General features: G+C 35.0%; 2 protein-coding genes across 8 annotated transcripts in view; one reads left to right on the top strand and one right to left on the bottom strand.

The window, feature by feature from the left end:
- Positions 1 to 11,251, bottom strand: part of beta'COP (coatomer subunit beta') — a 29,109-nt gene extending 17,858 nt beyond the window's left edge. For all 4 annotated transcript variants that reach the window (XR_011702152.1, XM_071593072.1, XM_071593073.1 and 1 more), the window contains exons 1-8: positions 11,080 to 11,251; positions 10,805 to 10,963; positions 9,824 to 10,016; positions 6,913 to 7,061; positions 3,636 to 3,834; positions 2,293 to 2,477; positions 827 to 1,050; positions 245 to 444 (exon numbers count right to left, since the gene is read on the bottom strand). Coding sequence is in view for 3 of the 4 variants with exons in the window: in XM_071593072.1 (XP_071449173.1) it covers positions 245 to 444; positions 827 to 1,050; positions 2,293 to 2,477; positions 3,636 to 3,834; positions 6,913 to 7,061; positions 9,824 to 10,016; positions 10,805 to 10,963; positions 11,080 to 11,082 (1,312 nt within the window). In the remaining variant the exon portion in view is untranslated. The remainder of the gene's footprint in view (positions 1 to 244; positions 445 to 826; positions 1,051 to 2,292; positions 2,478 to 3,635; positions 3,835 to 6,912; positions 7,062 to 9,823; positions 10,017 to 10,804; positions 10,964 to 11,079) is intronic.
- Positions 11,252 to 11,472: 221 nt separating this feature from the next.
- Positions 11,473 to 18,755, top strand: LOC139694568 (ubiquitin-conjugating enzyme E2 J2). 4 transcript variants are annotated; one of them, XM_071593075.1, is made up of 6 exons: positions 11,473 to 11,587; positions 11,826 to 12,041; positions 12,116 to 12,241; positions 12,367 to 12,475; positions 13,928 to 14,056; positions 17,103 to 18,753. In XM_071593075.1, the coding sequence occupies exons 2-6, from the start codon at positions 11,926 to 11,928 to the stop codon at positions 17,364 to 17,366; spliced, it is 744 nt and encodes a 247-aa protein (XP_071449176.1). In that variant the 5' UTR covers positions 11,473 to 11,587; positions 11,826 to 11,925; the 3' UTR covers positions 17,367 to 18,753. The 4 variants fall into 4 exon arrangements, with proteins under 4 accessions (XP_071449176.1, XP_071449178.1, XP_071449179.1 ...); XM_071593077.1 differs by having other exon boundaries at positions 11,476 to 11,587; positions 11,902 to 12,041; positions 17,103 to 18,755; XM_071593078.1 differs by having other exon boundaries at positions 11,480 to 11,622; positions 11,902 to 12,041; positions 17,103 to 18,755.
- Positions 18,756 to 20,096: the final 1,341 nt, after the last annotated feature.

Genomic DNA, 20,096 nt, shown 5'->3' with positions numbered 1-20,096 from the left:
TAATAATTTCATTCTACCAGATGGATACAATGGAAAACTCATGTCCACCGTGAGAGACTAACTAATCATCTTAAAGCTAGTAGATACATACTCTGCCCATCAGAATAATTAATTTTACACCAAGTAAAGAGACTATGAAATATTTTCAACCCAGTGCCATGCAATACCATGTACACAGAATAAAATGAACACAATTCCGTAACCCTGGGTATTCAAATAATCCACATAAAAACAAAAATGTTACCTTCAGCCCCAAATTCAGGTTTGAATGCCTTACGCTCTTTGAAGTTCTTAAACAGGCGAACTGTAGAAGTTCCTTCCCTGATTGCATATTCAGATGAATCATGAGCCCAAACAAATTCTTGAGCAGGGCCAAAAGCTTTGTTTCTAAGAACCATTGCGGTGTAAATTATGTATTCCCCATCACCACATACAACCACAAACCTGAATAAAAATAAAATACAGAACTGTCAGTAAATCTGCAGCGCTTACATAATTAATTCTGTGAATAATTATTTAAAAATATAATATACTAAAAATTCCCCAAAAATTAAGTATATAAAATTTAAATTGGGGTTATGTGTATAAAATTAACATGTGCTAAATAAGAGTTGGCATACTTTCATTATAAATTATTTTCAAATGAATAAAAGCAATTTTGTAGTTTAGATTGAACTCTAATTCCAATTTGGTTGAACCTAATTTTAACAGAAAATGAATTTATTTGATTTGAAATTGTTCTCATTGAGAAATATTTTCTTCACGTTATTTCCATATAAATTAATAAACTTCAAAAATGGTCATTCATTCATTTCACAATACATACCTCCCATTTGGATTATGAGCTATTGTTTGTGGGTAAATTTCACAGCTACCCATATCACGAACAGCAAGAGGTAATCGTTCCCCATCTCTCATCAAATCTTCTCCTGAATCTCCTCCTGTGCCAACAGCTTTTAGGTTAGCTTGCTGCAGCTCAGAGTGACGAGCCCAAACAATTTTCCCACCTGCATCCATTGACACTGCTGGCTCCTCTCTGCCCACACGTAGCTGGAATTACAAGCAAACAATAATTAGGACTTTGCAATACTGACAAATAGTCATTTTCCGTCAATTTTGCACAGTACAAATGTTCATATTAAATTATAATGCTGATGGCCCCTGAGAGTGTTGCAATCATTGCATCTAAATCGTATTGCATCTCTGTTCCAATGAAGTACAGCACAAAATCACCTCAACAACATATATTTCCAGTGAAAATTAAATTACAAAGGAGGCTTATAAATTGATGTATTAAGTCACGCAAAAGATCTGACTAAATTATCATTTCATTGTCTGCTAAGAAATATATTTACACGAAAAGTAAAGATTTTTTTGGGATTATATACAATAATTCAATTGTAATTTATAAACAATGTCACATCTCTAAGTACATAAAGCCCCATTTAGAACATGTACTAGTAGAGAGCACTTTTAAGCAAAAACCAAGCTCTCTGTTCATTAGCAAGTCATTTTTTCCTTCATATGGTATTAATGTAAGGTAGAAAATTATGCTATACTTTGAAGTTTAGAAAATTTTATAATTAACATCATTAGGAATCCATCACATGTAGGTTAAGTCCATTTGCATACCTTATCAATTCAATGGTAAAAGCCTCAATCTTTTTACATTGCATATTGAAGAATCAGAAAAAAATTGTACGCATGTACTGGTCAGTACAACCAATTTCATCTCACATGTGATGAAACAGACTTCATCATAATTAAGTATGGTGACATCAATAAAGCTAATCCAATTCTTTTACATACTTTTATATGACTCTGATAAGTTTACCCTATAGTTACTCTCTAAGAGTAAAACTTCATGCCTTCAGTGATACAATAAAGACCTGAATCTTTAAGTCATCAGCCAATTATATCTTGAAATATTTGTTCACACTAAATTGTCACATAGACTTGTTGAGTTGAGGTTCACTAATCGATGTAATAATAAATAAATTACATTTTCTGAAAAACCATCTATTTTAGATAGTAAAAATGTTTATCACTAGGGGCCTATGGAATGACAACTAAAAATGGGCATTTTAGAAATGTGAACATTGAAGGGTTTACATAAATCACATTTAAAAAATGAAATAAATTTTTTAAATGGAACATAATTTGTTATTTAACTTGCCAGCATAAATTCGAGACATGTTTTACAAGCACAATTTGTTAATTTAATTAACTGTTTTAAAGCACTTCAAATTAAACTAGCTCTTATCTATTAACAACCAAACAAATTATACTTACCATAATACTGCCTTCATCATAACCAAGAGCTATACAGTTAGATCCTTTCAGGCACGCAATTGTCCATACTCTTTCAAGGCCATACGTCAGGGATACTTCTAATCTGTGAGTACCAGAATGCCAAAGACGGACTGTGGTATCTTCAGAGCCAGTTACAACAATTGGCAACTCAGGATGGAAACACACTGAAAAGAAAATGAAAAATTACTAAAAATCACAACCAAAATTAATCATATAGTATTTTTTTCATCCAGAAATAAACTCAATCCATATGTCCTTTGACAAAAAAGACATGACTCAAAGAAAATAACATTTGTAATACTTTAGCAAGCCACTCATGTAATATTATAACTTATGAAAACATGAATACATGATACAATTTAAAATTCATCAAGAAGGAATGTCATATGGAGTTAGCTCCTCACTGTTGATTCACTAAAGATGGATTGAAGAAAGAGGAAGATTTAAACCATAAGCAAAAAAATTGTAATTGTTACATAAGTTATAATCTAGAAGGACATTAATGAGCATATCTTTACCATTTAACAATGATTAAACAAAATGTGTCTACAATCTTCAAATGTATAAAATCGGCAAGGCTGCCGCATTACAACATATCAGTCAAAATGATTGTTTCAAAAATATTTACTCATAAATTTTCATTTCATTATGTAAACTTGGTATGTTAATTTTACATTTTGCAATGACGTTAGAATAGGTTGTCACAAACATATTTTCAAGCATAACTCATATCATTATCATATGAAGTCAGGTTTTCACATGTCTACCAATTGAAAGAAGAAAAACATTAACAAAAATTCATCAAACCAGAAAATTTTTCAATTTTAATATGAAATCATATAAAATGAACCAATGGTGAATAGGAATTTGCTTAGAGTAAAAAGATTGTGGTTGGAATTTATATTGGTATTTTTGACAGGTAATGGCAAAATGGATGTGCTTAGAAAATTTCACTTGCCACCTTAACTATCAGGATTAGCATTTTTTTCAAGCTAAATCAGGAATAATAGACTTAACGGCACAGCTGCATTGTACCAAGGCAGTTTATACTTCTCAGCAGGTAGTTTTCTGAAGGACCATTTTGCAAGCTAAAGGTAGGGAACATGTAATTCACAGCATTCATTGTCAGAGCAAGTGCACATCTAACTTACTGCATTTCAATCCTGTACAATACTAGAGCATACAACCAGTAGAAGATGAAAGTATGACTCACACACTGGAAACTACAAATGGAGCAGGTAAAGGCAATCATAGTTTTAAGAAGTACTAAATAACAAGTCTAAAATATGACACTTGAATGAAAGAAAAAATCATTTGCTTACCAGCAGTCACATTGGCAGAGTGACCTTCCAAGGTCTGAACACAGGTTTTATTCTGGTAATCCCAAATTTTTGCCATGCGGTCATCAGCTCCTGATATAAGATAAGGCTTATCCCCACCATGATAATAATCAACACAATTGACTCCTTTTTCATGGCCTTCCAATGTAAAGTTTGGTGTAGCAGATCCCAGTTGCCATACCTAAGTGAATCATGATTTTTTTAGTTTCATTCAAAAAGGATTCCTAGAGTAGACACAATAAGAAATCAAAACGTGATTAAAGTAATTCCACCATAATCCAATTAAATTATCTTCGCATGTGAAGGTGGAGAATGAGGGGACTGAGACTCACAAATCACAGCCTGTTCCATAAGCCTCCTATGAAGTTGTCTTGTGGAGGGGAGAACTAAGGAAAAGCATTTCCACACCTATGATACACCTCTCTCTCACCAAGCTTGTGCATTGCCAACTCAAAGGGAAAAAAACTAAAATTTTGAATTCTCAAATGAGTATTTGCCAGCTCTAGAGGAAATTTGTAGCCTTCATAAAAGGTGTTCCATGTACCAATAAGTCCTTTAACACTGATTAATGCAAAATTATAAATTTGATCATTTAAGATATTTAGTGAAATTACAGTCAAAGGTTAACTTATACACTCTTGGGAGTTAACATGTAAAGTGAATGCATGACACAGAGAGAAAGAATGAAATTCACCATCTTATTTCTTATCTATCCTTGTAGACCAAAAGTTTCCACAAATAAACATTTTAAGTTTCAATGAGATGAATATCTGAATAATTTAAGCATTCCGCAACATATCTTTACAGAATGAAAGATTCAGAGAAATGAAATGGTAATGCACACTATGCAGTTTAGTACTCTGGGAGTGATGTGTTTGCCATAAAGGCCTCTGAAAAAAGAGACAGAGGCTCTTAACCAGGGATGCTCCTGACTCCCTCCCATTTTCTGACGTCTCCGCCATCCCTCACTTCAGGGATACCCCTCCCTCATACAAAAAATTTGAGCTCTAATGGTGATAAATAATTATGCAATATGATACTTGATTAAATAGTGGCCCTGAATTATGATACCCATACAATACACTGCAATCATCATTAGTTGCACTGATGGAGATGTGTGCATCAAGGTAGAGTGAAAAGCAATTTTTATCTTAATCTGCCCGGACTTAGCAATAATTTGGTGCCATTTATGATGCCTATCATCACGGCAAAAAGTTTCCAATCGGTCAAGTTCCTTCTGGTTCTGCCCAGTGACTGAAATTCTGACTTTGCACCTACCACATAGGAAGCTCACTTGAGCCACTTCGTCTCACTCATTTATTTTAAGAGAACACTCACATCATAAACTCATTTTATTTAATTAGTAATGAATGATCATCTGATAATTGAACAAGACAATTGGAGAATTTCATGCTCAGTTACACTACGAGTTTTTCCGTGTGTAGCTCCCGGCTTGTTTCACCAAAACATCCCAGGTCTGACATCACAATGAGGTGGCTTCACAGCAAGTTTCATATCTAACCATGCAAAAATCCTACCTCGGACATTTTTATTAAGTTACTCATTTTCTGGAAATGTTCTGTGGACAAGAGATTCACAATTAACTGTTGTGATCTGATACCAATCCGCATGATTTTGACAAAGAGTTAAGCCATCGGCGTATACTTTGACAATACTTTTAACAAAGATATACATTACAAAATTTGTGACGTACCAATAGGAGTTTTCCACCTTTAATCTGGCTCATCAAATGAGTTTTTGTTCATTAGTAGTTATGCAAAATTAGGTTAAAATATGAGTATTCAAATTCTTACAGAAAGATAGACAGGAGGTAGACATAGGGTAAAGTAAACTGATTATGCAGTGGGTTCTAAGCCAGATATCTAATGGCTGGGCAGAACCAGGAGAAAATTATCGATTTAAAATTCTTTTTACCATGATATGGCACCTTAAATACCACCGAAATATCCCTCGTTCTGAAATTCAGAAAAAATTTCATTTTCAGACTATCCTAATGCCACTTGAGTGATTAATGTAAATTTTATTTTTCCTTAGCTGAAGCATTTTCTATTAACCTAGCTAGATAGTTTGTAAGGTAATGGAATTATTAAAGCCAAATCTTTCCATCCAATTATGGGAATAAGTATTGAATTAACACATAAACGACTTTATATGGATGAGTTAGCAACACAAAATGACGTTTAAGGAATGAGCATCTTTGAAAGCCAGTGACTACAAATTTTTACCAGTTCAATAAAAGAAATACATTAGGCTTGATATTAATCAACACTCAATGATCTAGTCTTGTTGCTTTCTTTAACAAGGCCAATATGTGTTACGTAATTCAATTCTATGTGCTTCGTTGAGCATGCTAATTGTAAATCCTCCTCTAAACTACAATTAAGGCTACCCACCTGGACTCATACATATTTTCTAGTTCTCGGTAAGGAAATTATGAAATAGGTGATGAGCCTAGGGGTAAGCCTAGACCAAAGAACATAGATGGCTTGACATTTTCTGCCAAGGATTTACCCTCATTAAACAACACAGTATTCTAAGGTATCCACACACATTAATGAAGGTTAAGATGGCTTAACTTTAGCTTCTCAAATTACCAAAAGCTTCGAAGCAATTTTACTCACAACCAAATGAGGAAGATAGCAGTGTTAGTAATCTCTGGTCAATATGAGGGTAAAAATTTAGTTCTGTTCAGATGTGAGTCAATCATACTTTATTACATATTATCAATTCCAGAATAAAATTAAATGCAGCCACATAATGGCAATATAAAATACACAAGCTGCAATAAAATATATTGCAGAATTGGAAAAAGATTACCTTCACCCACTAGGAAAAACAGTGATCTAGAATAACAATTTAATTTACCCCCAACGTCATAAAAATATATTTATTTGTAAGAGCCTTGTTGACCCAATGAAAAAATTACCAGCATATTCAAGAAAATAAAGAACCAAAACAAATTTGTATTATTAATACTAGTTGGAATAGTTTTATCTTCTAATGAAATTGAAGCATTTTAGGTTAAAAAAAATTAAAGTACCACTATAAGAATAACAAGAGCTTCTCAAGCACCAATGTACATTTATGGAAACAAATAAAATAACAGGCATATAACAACCAAGAGATTTACAATATAAGGATAACTGAAAATCTGATAAATACTGCTTATGAAAATGACTTCCCAATGAATATCAAATACTATCAATAATTTAAATAAGCAGTTTAACTATTTAAATACCTTTACTGTACGGTCAAGAGATGCACTGGCAAAGGTGTTATTATCCTTGGGATTGATGACAACTTGCATGACATAGTGAGTGTGACCCTCAAATACCTTTTGGCACGACCACTGTTTATCCCAATCCCATAGTTTAATGAGCATATCATCTGAAAAGACAACATAAAATTAGTGCCACAATACATAGTTCATCCTCTTATGAAAGAGTTTGTCATTCCAGGGATTGAATTAATAATAAAAATTTAAACATACATGACTTAAATCAACACTAGGGTTTCATCAGCTTCCGGATTTCCACCTAATATTACAATTCATAGATAGTTTAAGGTCCTTACAACCAAATTATGTGTGCTATCAAGGGAAAAATCAGGGGTACTGTTTCCCAAGCATAACCCATTGCAATAATTGGATGCTAATTACTTATGCATTTGATACCAAACAACCAATACTAGTAATATTGCTAACTAAAATAATAGGGAAATAAAGACAACATGACCAAATTTCCAATTCACTCCAAATAAATCCATACAAAAGAAAATATGCATAGCTTTTTGAGGTGTTTTTGCAATACAAGAATAACACTTGCATTTTATGTAAAAGTAATGAAATTTTATATTATTAAGCAAAATGGAATCTAATGGTTTCAAAATATGTATGCAGATCATCAGACCTGATGCAATGTGAAGTTCAAGTGAGAGCAACAACACTTTTTATATGAAACCACAGGATATCCTGCAACTTCTACTGAGTCAACCATCTATGAGCACATAAAACCTGAGAATTTCAGTGTGAAAATCATAGATCTTCCGGGGACAAGGCGAATAATTTTACACTAAAATTCCTGCATTACCATCAACACTGGTACAAAATGACTTTTTACCAAAACAGTTTACTTAGTTCGTTTTAATCTCATACCCAACAGCAAGTGCCTAGCCACATTGACACACACATTCCCATTAGAACATCTAAGTAAAGTAATGTTTGGCCTAGGAGGTTGGATGGATGGCCTCTATACCATTACCGTGGCACTCTTGTTCCCTGCTTGCTTATGCCAGCCAAGTTAAACAGTTTGGCACAATTGCCTGAGAGGCCCCTGCCCTATCAAAGGTCCCATGCAGGAACCTTATATCCTACATCTTCCTCTCAATTAAACCTAATACTAGGGTTTCAAGGAAAAGAAATATTAAATGTACAACATGACTACAATTTGAAGATAATAATTCCAATGTCACGTCTCCTAATAATTTGACGACATACCTGAGTTGCATTTAAATTTTATACCTAGCGTGTGACTATTAATATATCCCTATCTCTTAGTGAATGTACTTTCTCCAATTTAAAAACTGCCAAGTAAAATACACTTTAAATTAATCCTTAGGCTTCCGCGCCGTCTATCTGATGAATCCATGCTGGTTTCCGGGAATTACCGTCGCGTAGGTTAGTCGGATGACAACCAGCATGGATTCATCAAAATACACTTTCCCAAGAATTTTCATTATTCCTCTAATAACGTACATATCTAAAATTTGATAGCAATAGTATATATTTTCCAAAAATTATAAACAAATAGACAATATTCAGTTTCAAGTCAAGGTGGTGGTGCTCCTTAATAGAGTAGGAACAAATGCAATTATCTGTATAAAGTTAACCTCCAGTGGCCAAATGAGAGTGCTCATTATTTATGCCTTCTCTAATGACATAACTTGGTTGTTTCAGACATTACTTGGTGGAAGAAATTCATGGAAACTCTTTAAGCACTTCATTTTTCCATGACCTAGGTCTTTAGGATTATGATGACTTTTCAGGTCAAAACCTAGGTCGTGGAATAATAAAAATATGGAAAACCAAATACATTCAAATATTAACCTTAATCTCTCATAGTAAAATATCTATTGATTCTAAAACAATAAATGGCTCAATTAAGTTCAGAGTCAATTGGATATTTCCAAGTTCCAGCAAGAACAGTTTACCTGCAAAAATATTCGAGCCTTTCCTAACAGGGTAAATACTTTTAAGAGAAGAGATAAACAATTTATACAATAATATGATTGATGCATTGGGTAAAATTGTATGTAACATCTTAGTTTTGATTTATTTTCTCATTGATTGGGAAACTGAGGTTATTTGAACGATTTTCTCTTTACTGTGTTAGAGATTGGTGCTCGGAAGTTTCCTTCTGGTATAATGTTTTTTTTCTGTATGATTTTATTTATTAATTTTTGTGATGATGATTGGATTTGAGATATCATGCTAATTTTCCAAGGCAAGCTTGATTGTAATACTTGGGACTTCAGTGCCACCTGACATTGTCTATCTGCACATGTGCGTTTCAATAATAATAAAATCATTTTTAGAGAATGTTTTGGTAAATACTAGGTAAATTATGTCAAGTGTTCCAATATAATGGCATATCAGTTCTGAAACACAATATTGGTATTTTTTACCACACTTGCCAAAAAAATGACTAATGCAAAGCTGGTTTGATACATTATTGAATAAAGTTTTCGTTATTGTGTATTCTAAGGAGTGAACCTATCAAAAGATGAATTCTCTTCATTAACAAGAAGCTCCTAGGATTTTTTCAGAAACCATTTCAACATCATATAACACCTTGGGAACTAAATGGAAGTTTGAATTTCTACTTTATGGAGAGTCAATGGGGCTACGAAAGTTAAGGGCACTTTAAACATTATTTCTTACATTTATTTAACCACTTAGGGTACAAATAGAGTTAATGTTAAAAGATGAATCAGATCATTGATGGAAAAGAGAATATGCTACAAATTCAGAGATCATTATGATATTTCAATCACTGAGCCTATATTAACAAATATTAAACATTTAAAAATCTCCATTATCAATTAATAAAGTAGAGTAAGAAGTTTGAAAATGTGGACAGATATGAACGTACCACTGCTTGTCAGAATATATGGTTGAGCAGGATGTACAGCAATGCAGCGAATATAGTCCGAATGTGCTTCAAAGGCATGGGTGCGCTCAAGGGTATTATAGTTAAACACTCGAACTTGCATATCATCAGAAGCAGTTACTATCCAATTTTTGCGAGCAACAAATTTGGCTGTCCTCACCGGGAGATCACACACCTGTTAGGAAACAATATGTGGCATACATACACGTTTAGAATAAAATAAATGTATAAAATTTTACAGATAAGCCTTTTAAAACAATTCGAATGGAAAACCCAGTAAAACAGTGACGCTACGTTTCTACATGCATGAGGAAAATACATTTTAGAAATAATGTCTATAATTGGAACAACTTTATGGTAATTTTTCCATGTGGGGCAATGCTTTAGTGTGTATTTTGAAATATCACCTGTGGTAAGTCTATTTTCGTCTTACGTAGAAACTATAGCATTTTACAAAAAATGTGAGCGAATGCCAGCAATCAAGCCAATTTGTTGACAAACATGACACGTATGTATAAACTACCAGTAATTTTTTACGGCCGTAACTTGCCAAACCCTGCATTTAGGGGAGTCATTTGTTTTTTAAGTGAACGTTGTTTTTTTAATATAGCGTATATTTTCATACAATAAAATATCAATTTCACAAATTGAGCTCTTTTATTTTGATTTTTGCGGAAGGGCAAAGTCGTCTACTTTGCTTCGACTGTCGTTTCTAATGCTCCATTTGTGACTCAGTTGATCCACATCCTTTAATGTAAAAATATATTCATTCTGGGGCCACACTATTTTAGATTTGTTCAAATGTTCACACGATAACAATGTAATGCTGTGAATTAGAATTTACAAGCGTGGGGCCATCGGAGAGTTAATGTGTTAAGAGTTAATTGGCCCTTTAAGGCTAACTACGATTGGAATAGGTGACTAAATTAACCATTAACATTAGGAGTAGCAATAAAATAATACCTCAAAGGACTTCACAAGTTGCTGTGTTTCGTGCTTCCAAACATGGACATTGCCATTGTACAAAGCGGCCAGCATCCATGGCTCAGTCGGGTGGAGATCAACACATTTCACCCTATCAGTTCTTGCAGTGAGTTTTCGCTTTATTTCAAGTCTGAGAGGCTGAGGAAATATGGCAATAAGATTTTTAATTATCAATAATGTAGTTGGGTTTGAAGGAAAGATACCGGCTTCCTTTATCCAAATATTCCAATTCCTCTGATAAGAATAACACTTACCATTATTCAATTTTTCCGTTACAGCAGTATCACAAACAATTATTAAATCTCATGTAATATTAATTAACCGTAGGTCAACCCGGATAGCAAGATCATCTGTCTCAATGTAAACTTTTCGGACGTAGGCCACGTCATGTGGCTCCTGAACGAGCGCATGCGCAACTACTTGTCATGAGCGTTAGAAATGGATTAGAAACCAAAGTTACTCGTGAAGAAATCTCTGAACCAAAGGCTGCCTTATAAATATATTCTATTGCAAAGTTATATCCTACTGTCACCCCTGAAAACATTTGTCATTCAAAATTAGAAATTATTCTGCAAGAAGCACTGACGTACGATTTTATGAAGTTCCCTTTCATTCCGCGAATTCTGTCATTACCGGCGCTAACTACCTTCGATACCGTTTCTAGCCAATGGCGTGAAATAATATCGTAAACGGGAAACGAGAGGATCAGGTGGTGGACGTTGCTTCATCAGCTTTGATTTGACCTTCGTTAACATTTTCTTAGTACGTATTTTGTCACCAAGGATTTTTTTGAAACTGTACGTAAACCTTTGTATGCAAATTTAGTTATCAATGCGATTCATCGGTGTACGTAAAAGTAGGATGTTATTGGGTGTGACTGGAATTTTGTACGAGATATCTAGTTTGAATATACTGTAATAATAAATATGATTTCAGCCTAACTCAGTTAGCAGGCATATCATTAACTTTGATAGTATTTTGATTTTCTATCATTATTTAGGTCACTTGTGTTTTTGGGCAGTGAGGTGTGACCAGTGTAATTTGCCTGGACCTAATTTCATTTTTATCATATTCAGAGTATGAAACCATTGTAAATAAAAATGATTCGGAAAACAAACAGTGCAACTGCGCGGCTAAAACAAGATTATATCCGATTGAAAAAGGATCCAGTGCCCTATGTAGTAGCTGAACCATTGCCATCAAACATTTTACAATGGTAAGGGAAATAAACTTTGAGGTGCTTTCTTAGATGAATTATTATCTTGTGGGTGAACATTTAATTTCTTTCAGGCATTATGTAGTCAATGGACCAGAAGGCACTCCCTATGAGGGAGGGCTATACCATGGGAAACTCGTGTTTCCCCGTGAGTTTCCCTTTAAACCCCCAAGTATATATATGATAACACCAAACGGTCGGTGAGTATTTTTGGCATTTAACCGTTTTAATTTAATGCTACGGAAGTTGTGAAGCAATGTAATTGACAAACGTCATCATCATTTGAATGATTTGTCTGTTTCACCTTATTTTTTGGCTTTTCAAGGTTCAAGACAAATACTCGTCTGTGCCTCTCTATTAGTGACTTCCATCCAGATACATGGAATCCAGCCTGGTGTGTGTCGACGATACTTACTGGACTATTAAGTTTCATGGTATGTAGAAGTTACTATGTTGCAGTTTGTCTTGATAATGAACTTACAGTAATTTTCAATTATGATTGTAATGCTACGTCTGTTATAATCCAACTGTAATTATTTGAGGACATACGGTAATGCATATTGCCCTGTTTTGCGTATGATATACCTGCTACATCAGAGAAATCGACGAATGTAAGGTAAATTTAGGTTTTTAAAGAATAATTTTATAAACTAGTTATCTTGGGATCATCAAGGAGGTTTTCTGTTGTATTAGTTTAGTTACAAAATAGTAAAGCTACTCTAATGTTGCACTTAACATACATCTTGCAACTGAAAGTTTTGATCACAGCATTATACCTCCCGATTGTCTTATTTTCCTCATCGTAATGTGTAGGTGTTAGATGGAAGAAGGGACTATGAAGTCCCAATCTCACATCAATAGAGTCTCTGAATAAATAGTGGGGCATCATTCTGTGCTTTAAGAATATGTGAATGTACATTAGTATTCTTTGGAAAATTAAATAGATGTAATTTGTTGGCACGAGAGCAATTGCAATATTTCATTGGAATGTAATTCATATCTTGCCTATGAAAGGAAATTTTCAAGAAATGTGGCCAAATATCCTTGCATACATAAAAGGAGCCCATGTGGAACGAACCGGTAATAATTTTGCGAGAAAAAATGGTGTGTATTAATTGCTGCAGCCTAATTTTTAACCATGGTTTCCCATCTGTTCGTTCATCATTCTTAAGTGTTGTATTGTTAATGCTTTAATAATCTATTAATCCAATTTGGATCAGCAAAGAGATTTTCCATGCAAAATTGTTAACAAGTCTCATTGTAATTAATTTTCGTGGCATTGGGGTGTATAGTTGATAAATACCTTGCGCTTGTTTCAGTATTTGGAATTTTTGTGCTGCATGTAGGATTACATACAATAATGGCCATGTGAACTTTTGTGTAGCTGCCTGTGCTTGTACAGGATATAATTATTATGTGAAGGTTAATCAATATTTAACCACCTTCAATGCTTAATTCACTGTATGAATCCCAAATCGCATGAAGTATTTTTGCCTATAAATCAGTTTGTGGTAAAACAGCAATTATTTGTTCAATACTCTGTTCAAGCTTTTGAATATGGCTAATCTACTGGTGAGAATATTGCTTTCAAATTAATTTCTCCGATAACTTATGCAAAATTGCTTTTATATAACTTTCTTGTTTCATAAGTGGGCTAGGGATATGCATGTTCACATACCTTTTCCTGTACAATGTACTTATCAGTAACCTTTGACCTTAAACATGATTCACGCAAGGCCATTTAGCATTGTTATCAGCTTTTGCCTTTGGGGTGCTTGGAATTTGGAATTCAAATTTTTTTCAAGAGCATCTCTGAAGGCTACTCTTTGATAGGGAGGAAAGTGGCTCTTGGAGTGTTCTCATTCTCATTTCTTGTTTTCTTTTAGATTGAAAAGAGTCCTACTCTTGGTAGCATAGATACCTCTGAATATGAGAAAATGCAGTTAGCCATTCAGAGCCTGGAGTTCAATCTCAAGGATAAAATTTTCTGTGAGCTGTTTCCTGATCTTGTCACGGTAATTTTATTTTGATTATTCTGTTATTTGATGTTTAATTCCCTGAATATGATACCTTGTAATAAGTTACCTTTATGTGGCATGCATATATTTGAAGGTATATTTCATTGTTATGATTGACCAAAGCAATGAGAGAAAGGGTGTTGATATGTTATTATTGTACCAGAATAGCATATCAAGAAGGATTGCCTGTTAGATTGGTTGCCTGGTTACGTTGACCAAAATATCCTTTATTTGCTCAACCTAGCACATTCATATGTTATGAATGTGTTAACCTTCAAATTAAATAAAAATCTTCTTCTATGTAAGTACTTCTGTTGTCATCCTGATAATATTTAATTCAGGTGAAAAGGTCTTTGCCATAATAATCGTTATTATTTGTGTTACAACAGTAACATCTTTCATCTTAGAACAACGATAAATTGGCTTTAATGAAGTTGATAATTTTGATACTGTTTATCTACATCTACATCTACATAATACCCCGCAAGCCGCCGCAAGGGCGTGTGGCGGGGGGTGTTAGGTCACCAACCGTAAAAACGAAAAATACCACATGCAAAAAACAACACGGAAAATTACACCCCAGCAGCGCACACACTCATGCAAAACTCCCTCCATCCAATACTCATGCAAACACATACACCGCCAAACAACAAAAAACTGCACCCCAGGATACAGCACGAAAGCCATCCTAAAACACGCAAGCCAGGACACAACAAGCAAGAATGTGAAACATCACTACCACATGAAAATGCACCACAAAACACTCAACCCCCCAAAGAGACAGTAAAAGGAAGGGAATTCGACCCAACGTTGCAGGTAGCAGGAATTTCCCCCAACACATTTATATAACAATTGACTGTGATATGAATGATATCAAAATATAACAATCAAGTAAATGAAGTTGATCTAAGCCTTTGTTGTAAAGGATCATGTACTCGTTATAGATTTGACCCAGTGCTCACTTTGCCATCTAATTGTTATTATTTATGTTACAACATCTTTCCTCCTAGAACAACAATAAATTGGCTTTCATGAAGTTAATAATTTTAATACTGTTTGTGTAACTATTGATTGAAATATAAATGACATCAAAATATAAAATTCAACCCAAAGAATATTTCAAGTGTAAAAAAATTTGCATGAAGGATCATGTGATACAGGATTAGTGCGAGCTGTATGGAAATATAGAAACAATTAGTAATCAAAATATAATAGAAATAGAATATATAAGGACTTCGGGTCATGAGGGATAGACATTTCACATGACTGATGTGCTTCTCTAACTCCACTGATACAAAGTATGGTCTACCATCAGTGTGTAATTGATGAGGAATTGCATGCCTACTGCAAATGTATTTCATTTTGCGGAGAACTGTACTGCTTTAATTCCATGTAGTTCAGTAGTCTCAGCTATCACCAGCTGAATAACCTGATATGCTGGGTTTGATTGATGGGCCAATCTTCATGTTAATGGTGATAGGATTAAGGGCTATTCCTTCATCAAACAGTTGAAAATATTCAATTTCAACCTCAATTACATTGACTTCTTCATTTGTTTTCTCTCTCTCACCTTCGTGAATTCCATTATGTAAAGCAATGTTAGTAATTAAGCCTAATTTAATACAGCACTGTGAATCAATTATATTTGCAAAATCACAGTTAACACATCTGTTGGTAGTTATAATGTTTTAGCATAATTTCAAACACGCTAACCCCTAATATTAACAATTTCATTGGTAAATGTTTTGATTGAGGTTTTACTTTGCTCAATTAATTGAGGCTTAACTGCATCTGGATAAATTGAATGAGCACCATAATATAACATTTAGCATCAAGTTCACATTATACTTGTAAACATCAGTAATTGGCCTAAAGATTCTTAGTACACACAATCTTATTGTCAATGTTATTAACCAACGGAGATAAGACATTTTTTCTTCAATTTCACCTCCTTATTAATGTTTTCCCATTTGACAGAGTTATGAGATCATTGACGAGACCATGCATACCAAATACTGGACATTCAATGTATTCATGAGGCAGTTCACACCTGCTACACCTTTGTTAACAACAAGTGTGGTTCACCTGAGTGGGAAGACTTCTGCTTGTGGCCCCTTCTGACTCCTTTGTTGTACTTCTCTAGGCCATTTATTTCCATAGGTCCTTCTTGACCTTCTTGTTTAATTTGTAAGTTTTCAGCTTTCAGATCTAAGACCACCTCAGTCTGGTAGTGGCACTGTGGCCTGGCACTCAATTCTTTGGGAGCAGTGAAATTTGGTGTTCTTAGCTATGATGCTTTAGCCTTGTCTGATATGTCCCTGATAAACATGTCTTTAATGATTTCCTCTCTCAGCAAACCAAAGCATAAAAGGACTCAAGTTCCTCCCAACTTCCATAAAGTTTTCCTAGGATTTATTAGTCAACTGATGCTTGATTAAAAAATTATCCTATTCATACTTAACGTTTTTGTTAGGAATCAAATAATAATCAAACTGTACAATCTCCACCCTTAAATTCATGTGCTCTGCATCACCAATGACAAATGACTTAAATATTTCCTGACCATTTTCTTCCATATAATCTGTGAGAAGTGCCATTTTATTGTTTTGCTGTAGCAATATCGCCAAGAAATAAATTGTATGCTATTTAAATTGAAAACCTATCTCTATTTCTCTCCCAGTTTGATGAGAAGTTTCTTTGCTACTCCTTTGACAAACTATGTACCAATATTTCAGATTGATTTCAGTAAGCCTTAACTAGCTTACACGATTCTTCCACCATATTTCCATAAATTTCAGCATAAAATGCTAGAGCAATGTAAGGGACCATTAGTAACTTTTAGCCTATTCTCTACACAATAATTTCCATTATAGTTCTTGATTATGTTCAAATTTCACCGCATCAGACCTGAAACTACTCAATTCGATCTTAGCCTTTGTTGTAAAGGATCATGTACTTGTTATAGATTTAACCCAGTGACCCTTGTTGGTCAAATTGTAAATGGAAGCAACTTCATGGATTCCCTTCCTTCAATATTTTACAGAGAATTAAAGAAGAGCTGGAGAGGAGAACAGAAGCTGTAATTGCGGCAAGGTCCAGTTCACAAAATGGCCAAGTGGCTGGAGGTGGTAGCACAAATGCCAATAATTCCCAAGTTGGACCTCTAGGAATGCATCCACAGCTTGCACACAATCAAGACAACCAAAGTCCTTTACAGAGTGCTTTAACCAACATTTGTGTTATCATTGGATTTGCAGCCTTTGCTTATACAGTAAAGTATGTGCTGCTCACCATTGCCACTGACTGAACTATCATTTTATGTGAAATTATGTAAATAATGTTTTATGCTGAGAGAGATTGAACTTGATTGTGTGTCAGTGTGCATGTGGGTATGTGGTATGCAAGTGTACGGCAGATTGAGCTACAGAGTAGGTTCCATCAAAATTTAAAAAAAATTGCTTTGATCTGCTTTTGCATTAAAGTTATCCAATGAATGCAAGTGAATGTTTTGTTATTTTTCAAAAATATTATTTTATTCTGGACCACCTGTATTATTTTCACATGCTTAAGTATTTAGTTTGTACATGGTAAACAATACTATTTTTCAATTGACAATAAAATTATGGTTTGCAATATTGTAAATATAGCATCTTTTAAAAGTGCTAGCAGCAAGACCATGCACTTGTTTGTTTTATTTTTATAATATTGAAAGTTTATCTCATTACTTATGTACTGTTAGAAAAAATTCAGTATAGTGTTGGGCTAAATTTATCAGCTTCAATATTATTTTTTTAAATCTTGCTTACATTTTTCTGTCTGATCGTAGCAGTGTGTAGTTCCAATTCCACTTTGATAATGGAACTCAATTGGCCTATGGATATCATAGACTTCATCATTTGTATTAATGTTACTCAGTCCATAAGTCTGTTTCCTGTGTAATAAAGTATTTTTATGAAGTTGAAAAAATGCCTGATCTCTCAAATTTTGTTAAACATGTAAGGTGTGTCATTGTTATCATGCAAGGAGGATGTGAATTAATTGGCTCCTAAGAGGTTTCCTTATTGATATATGATGTTCATAATTCCTTAATTTCTTTGTTCTGCGAAGAAATTGCCTGATAGCTCAAGATTAATTATATTGTGCATAGACTCATCAATTCATAATTTTTCATGCATCCACATGCATAGGCCAGAAAGTTTGTGCTCTTTTATTCATAGAAGAGTTCAGTTTTAAGGGAATAGACACTTAAGATATTTCACCATGAGAAAGAAGATTTAATCTTTTTATTATAAATGTTTGACTCTGTGGATTTTATTGCCTGAAGTCTTTGGCCTAATAGTTTTGATGAATCACTAGGACATTTAAGATAAAGAATATTGTAATAATGCTAGACGTAAATAGAAAATGAGGTAAGTGACATATAAAGAATTAGCAGCATAGGTCCCAACAAATAACCTTCATTATTTTTGATGTTCTGGTAAGAAATATGTAGTTGTTAATTCATCTAATGCTTTTTTCAGACAATACAAAATAGTGATAGATTTTTGGCATCCAACAATTAACCATTCTTTCAAAATATTTTTGAGGATGGTGATGGAATGTCAATCAAATATATCCTCTTCACTTATTTAAGTGACGAGTAATTTTCAATTGGATAGGGTGAAGTTTTTAAGAATTAGGTTTTTATTATTTTGTAGAAGGTGTGCAATATTAGCAACTTGTCAAAATTGAAATAAATTGTAATTTTCCCTACTAACTAATGCTGTGCATTGTTTCAATGCGTGTGCCATCATCAAGAATGATAAAAGTTTGAAAGTGGGATATGCTGCAAAATTGGGTTGGGTGCTATGGAAGGTGTGAGTTTAGGGAGTGATATTAAATTTTATTATTATTTCCCAATATCGTTTATTTCCACACATTAGACTGCTAATATTGAAACAATATAATTGTATGTGAAGGAGGTATCGTGGTGGAAATAATGACACCTCCTAACAATTAACAAAGTTTATTGTGCTCAGAAAATTAAAACCTTGATGAGGCGATTGAACAGTAATTATTCAGTACATATTCGGCCGTGCGGTGGCGAAGCCAGGAGAGAATCCTTCACCAGGAAGCAGCGTCCTTGGGTTGACCACGATGGCGGCGCGCGTGACGGTCCAGAGCCAGTCAGAGAGAGAGTAAGAGTGTGAGACTGAGAGTGGCTCTGGCGGCGTGGTTGCGCCCTGGCGGCGGACCCTGGTGGCGAACGCCGGAAGCCAAAACACTTGCCGGCGAAGGCGCGTTCGCAATGGCGCTCAATGATGATTCAAGGGTTGAGCCGCCACACCACCCCCTTGGTTGTTTTATAGTCCCTGGTGATTAGTAGACATTGGAAAAATTGTGGAAACAGGAGGTGATAACGGGTGAGCGGCAAGGAAGGAGGGTGTAGTGGTGGTGGAAGCATGACAGGTTAGGTAATGAAGTCAAGACAATGAAAGAAAAAGAGAAAATTATAGTTGAAATTCTTCAAGATGCGACGGAAAGCGCACGCGTCTCCCAGATCGGGTTGTCCGTTCGCTGCGCAGTGCAGCACCTGGGGGCTGAGGGGCTGGTGGTGCAGGCAGCGCAGCTGGGCGCGATGTGAAGGCGGCAGGCCGTCTTTCGTCCGGTTCTGCTGCCTCCAGCTGTGGCGCGGTGTGGTGAAGCGGTAGGGCTGCCTGGTGGTTATAAATTGGTAGGTTGGATACCGTAAAGGCAGGTTTGAGTCTGTCGAGAGAAATGAACACATCACGGTTTGGTAAGCAGACTTTGTACGCCTTATCATTCCGTTCTAAAACTTTAAACGGCCCGTCATACGGCAGCTGAAGAGAACCCCGCGGGGGGCCGTGCCGGACGAAGACGTGGGATGCCGTTGGCAAGTCTTTGAAGATGAAAACCTGACGGGAACCGTGGCGGGCAGCGGGGCGAGGGCTCAACTCCCGGAAATGCTCGCGCAACTGGGACATGAAGGTGGTGTCAGCTGGCTGCGATGGAGAGGTTGGTGAGAGGAATTCTCCGG

Source organism: Hetaerina americana, unplaced genomic scaffold, assembly GCF_022747635.1.
Source record: "Hetaerina americana unplaced genomic scaffold, ioHetAmer1.1.p SCAF_50, whole genome shotgun sequence".
Lineage (NCBI taxonomy): Eukaryota > Metazoa > Arthropoda > Insecta > Odonata > Calopterygidae > Hetaerina > Hetaerina americana.
Note: the sequence above shows the minus strand (reverse complement) of the source record. Positions and strands in the feature narration are given on the sequence as shown.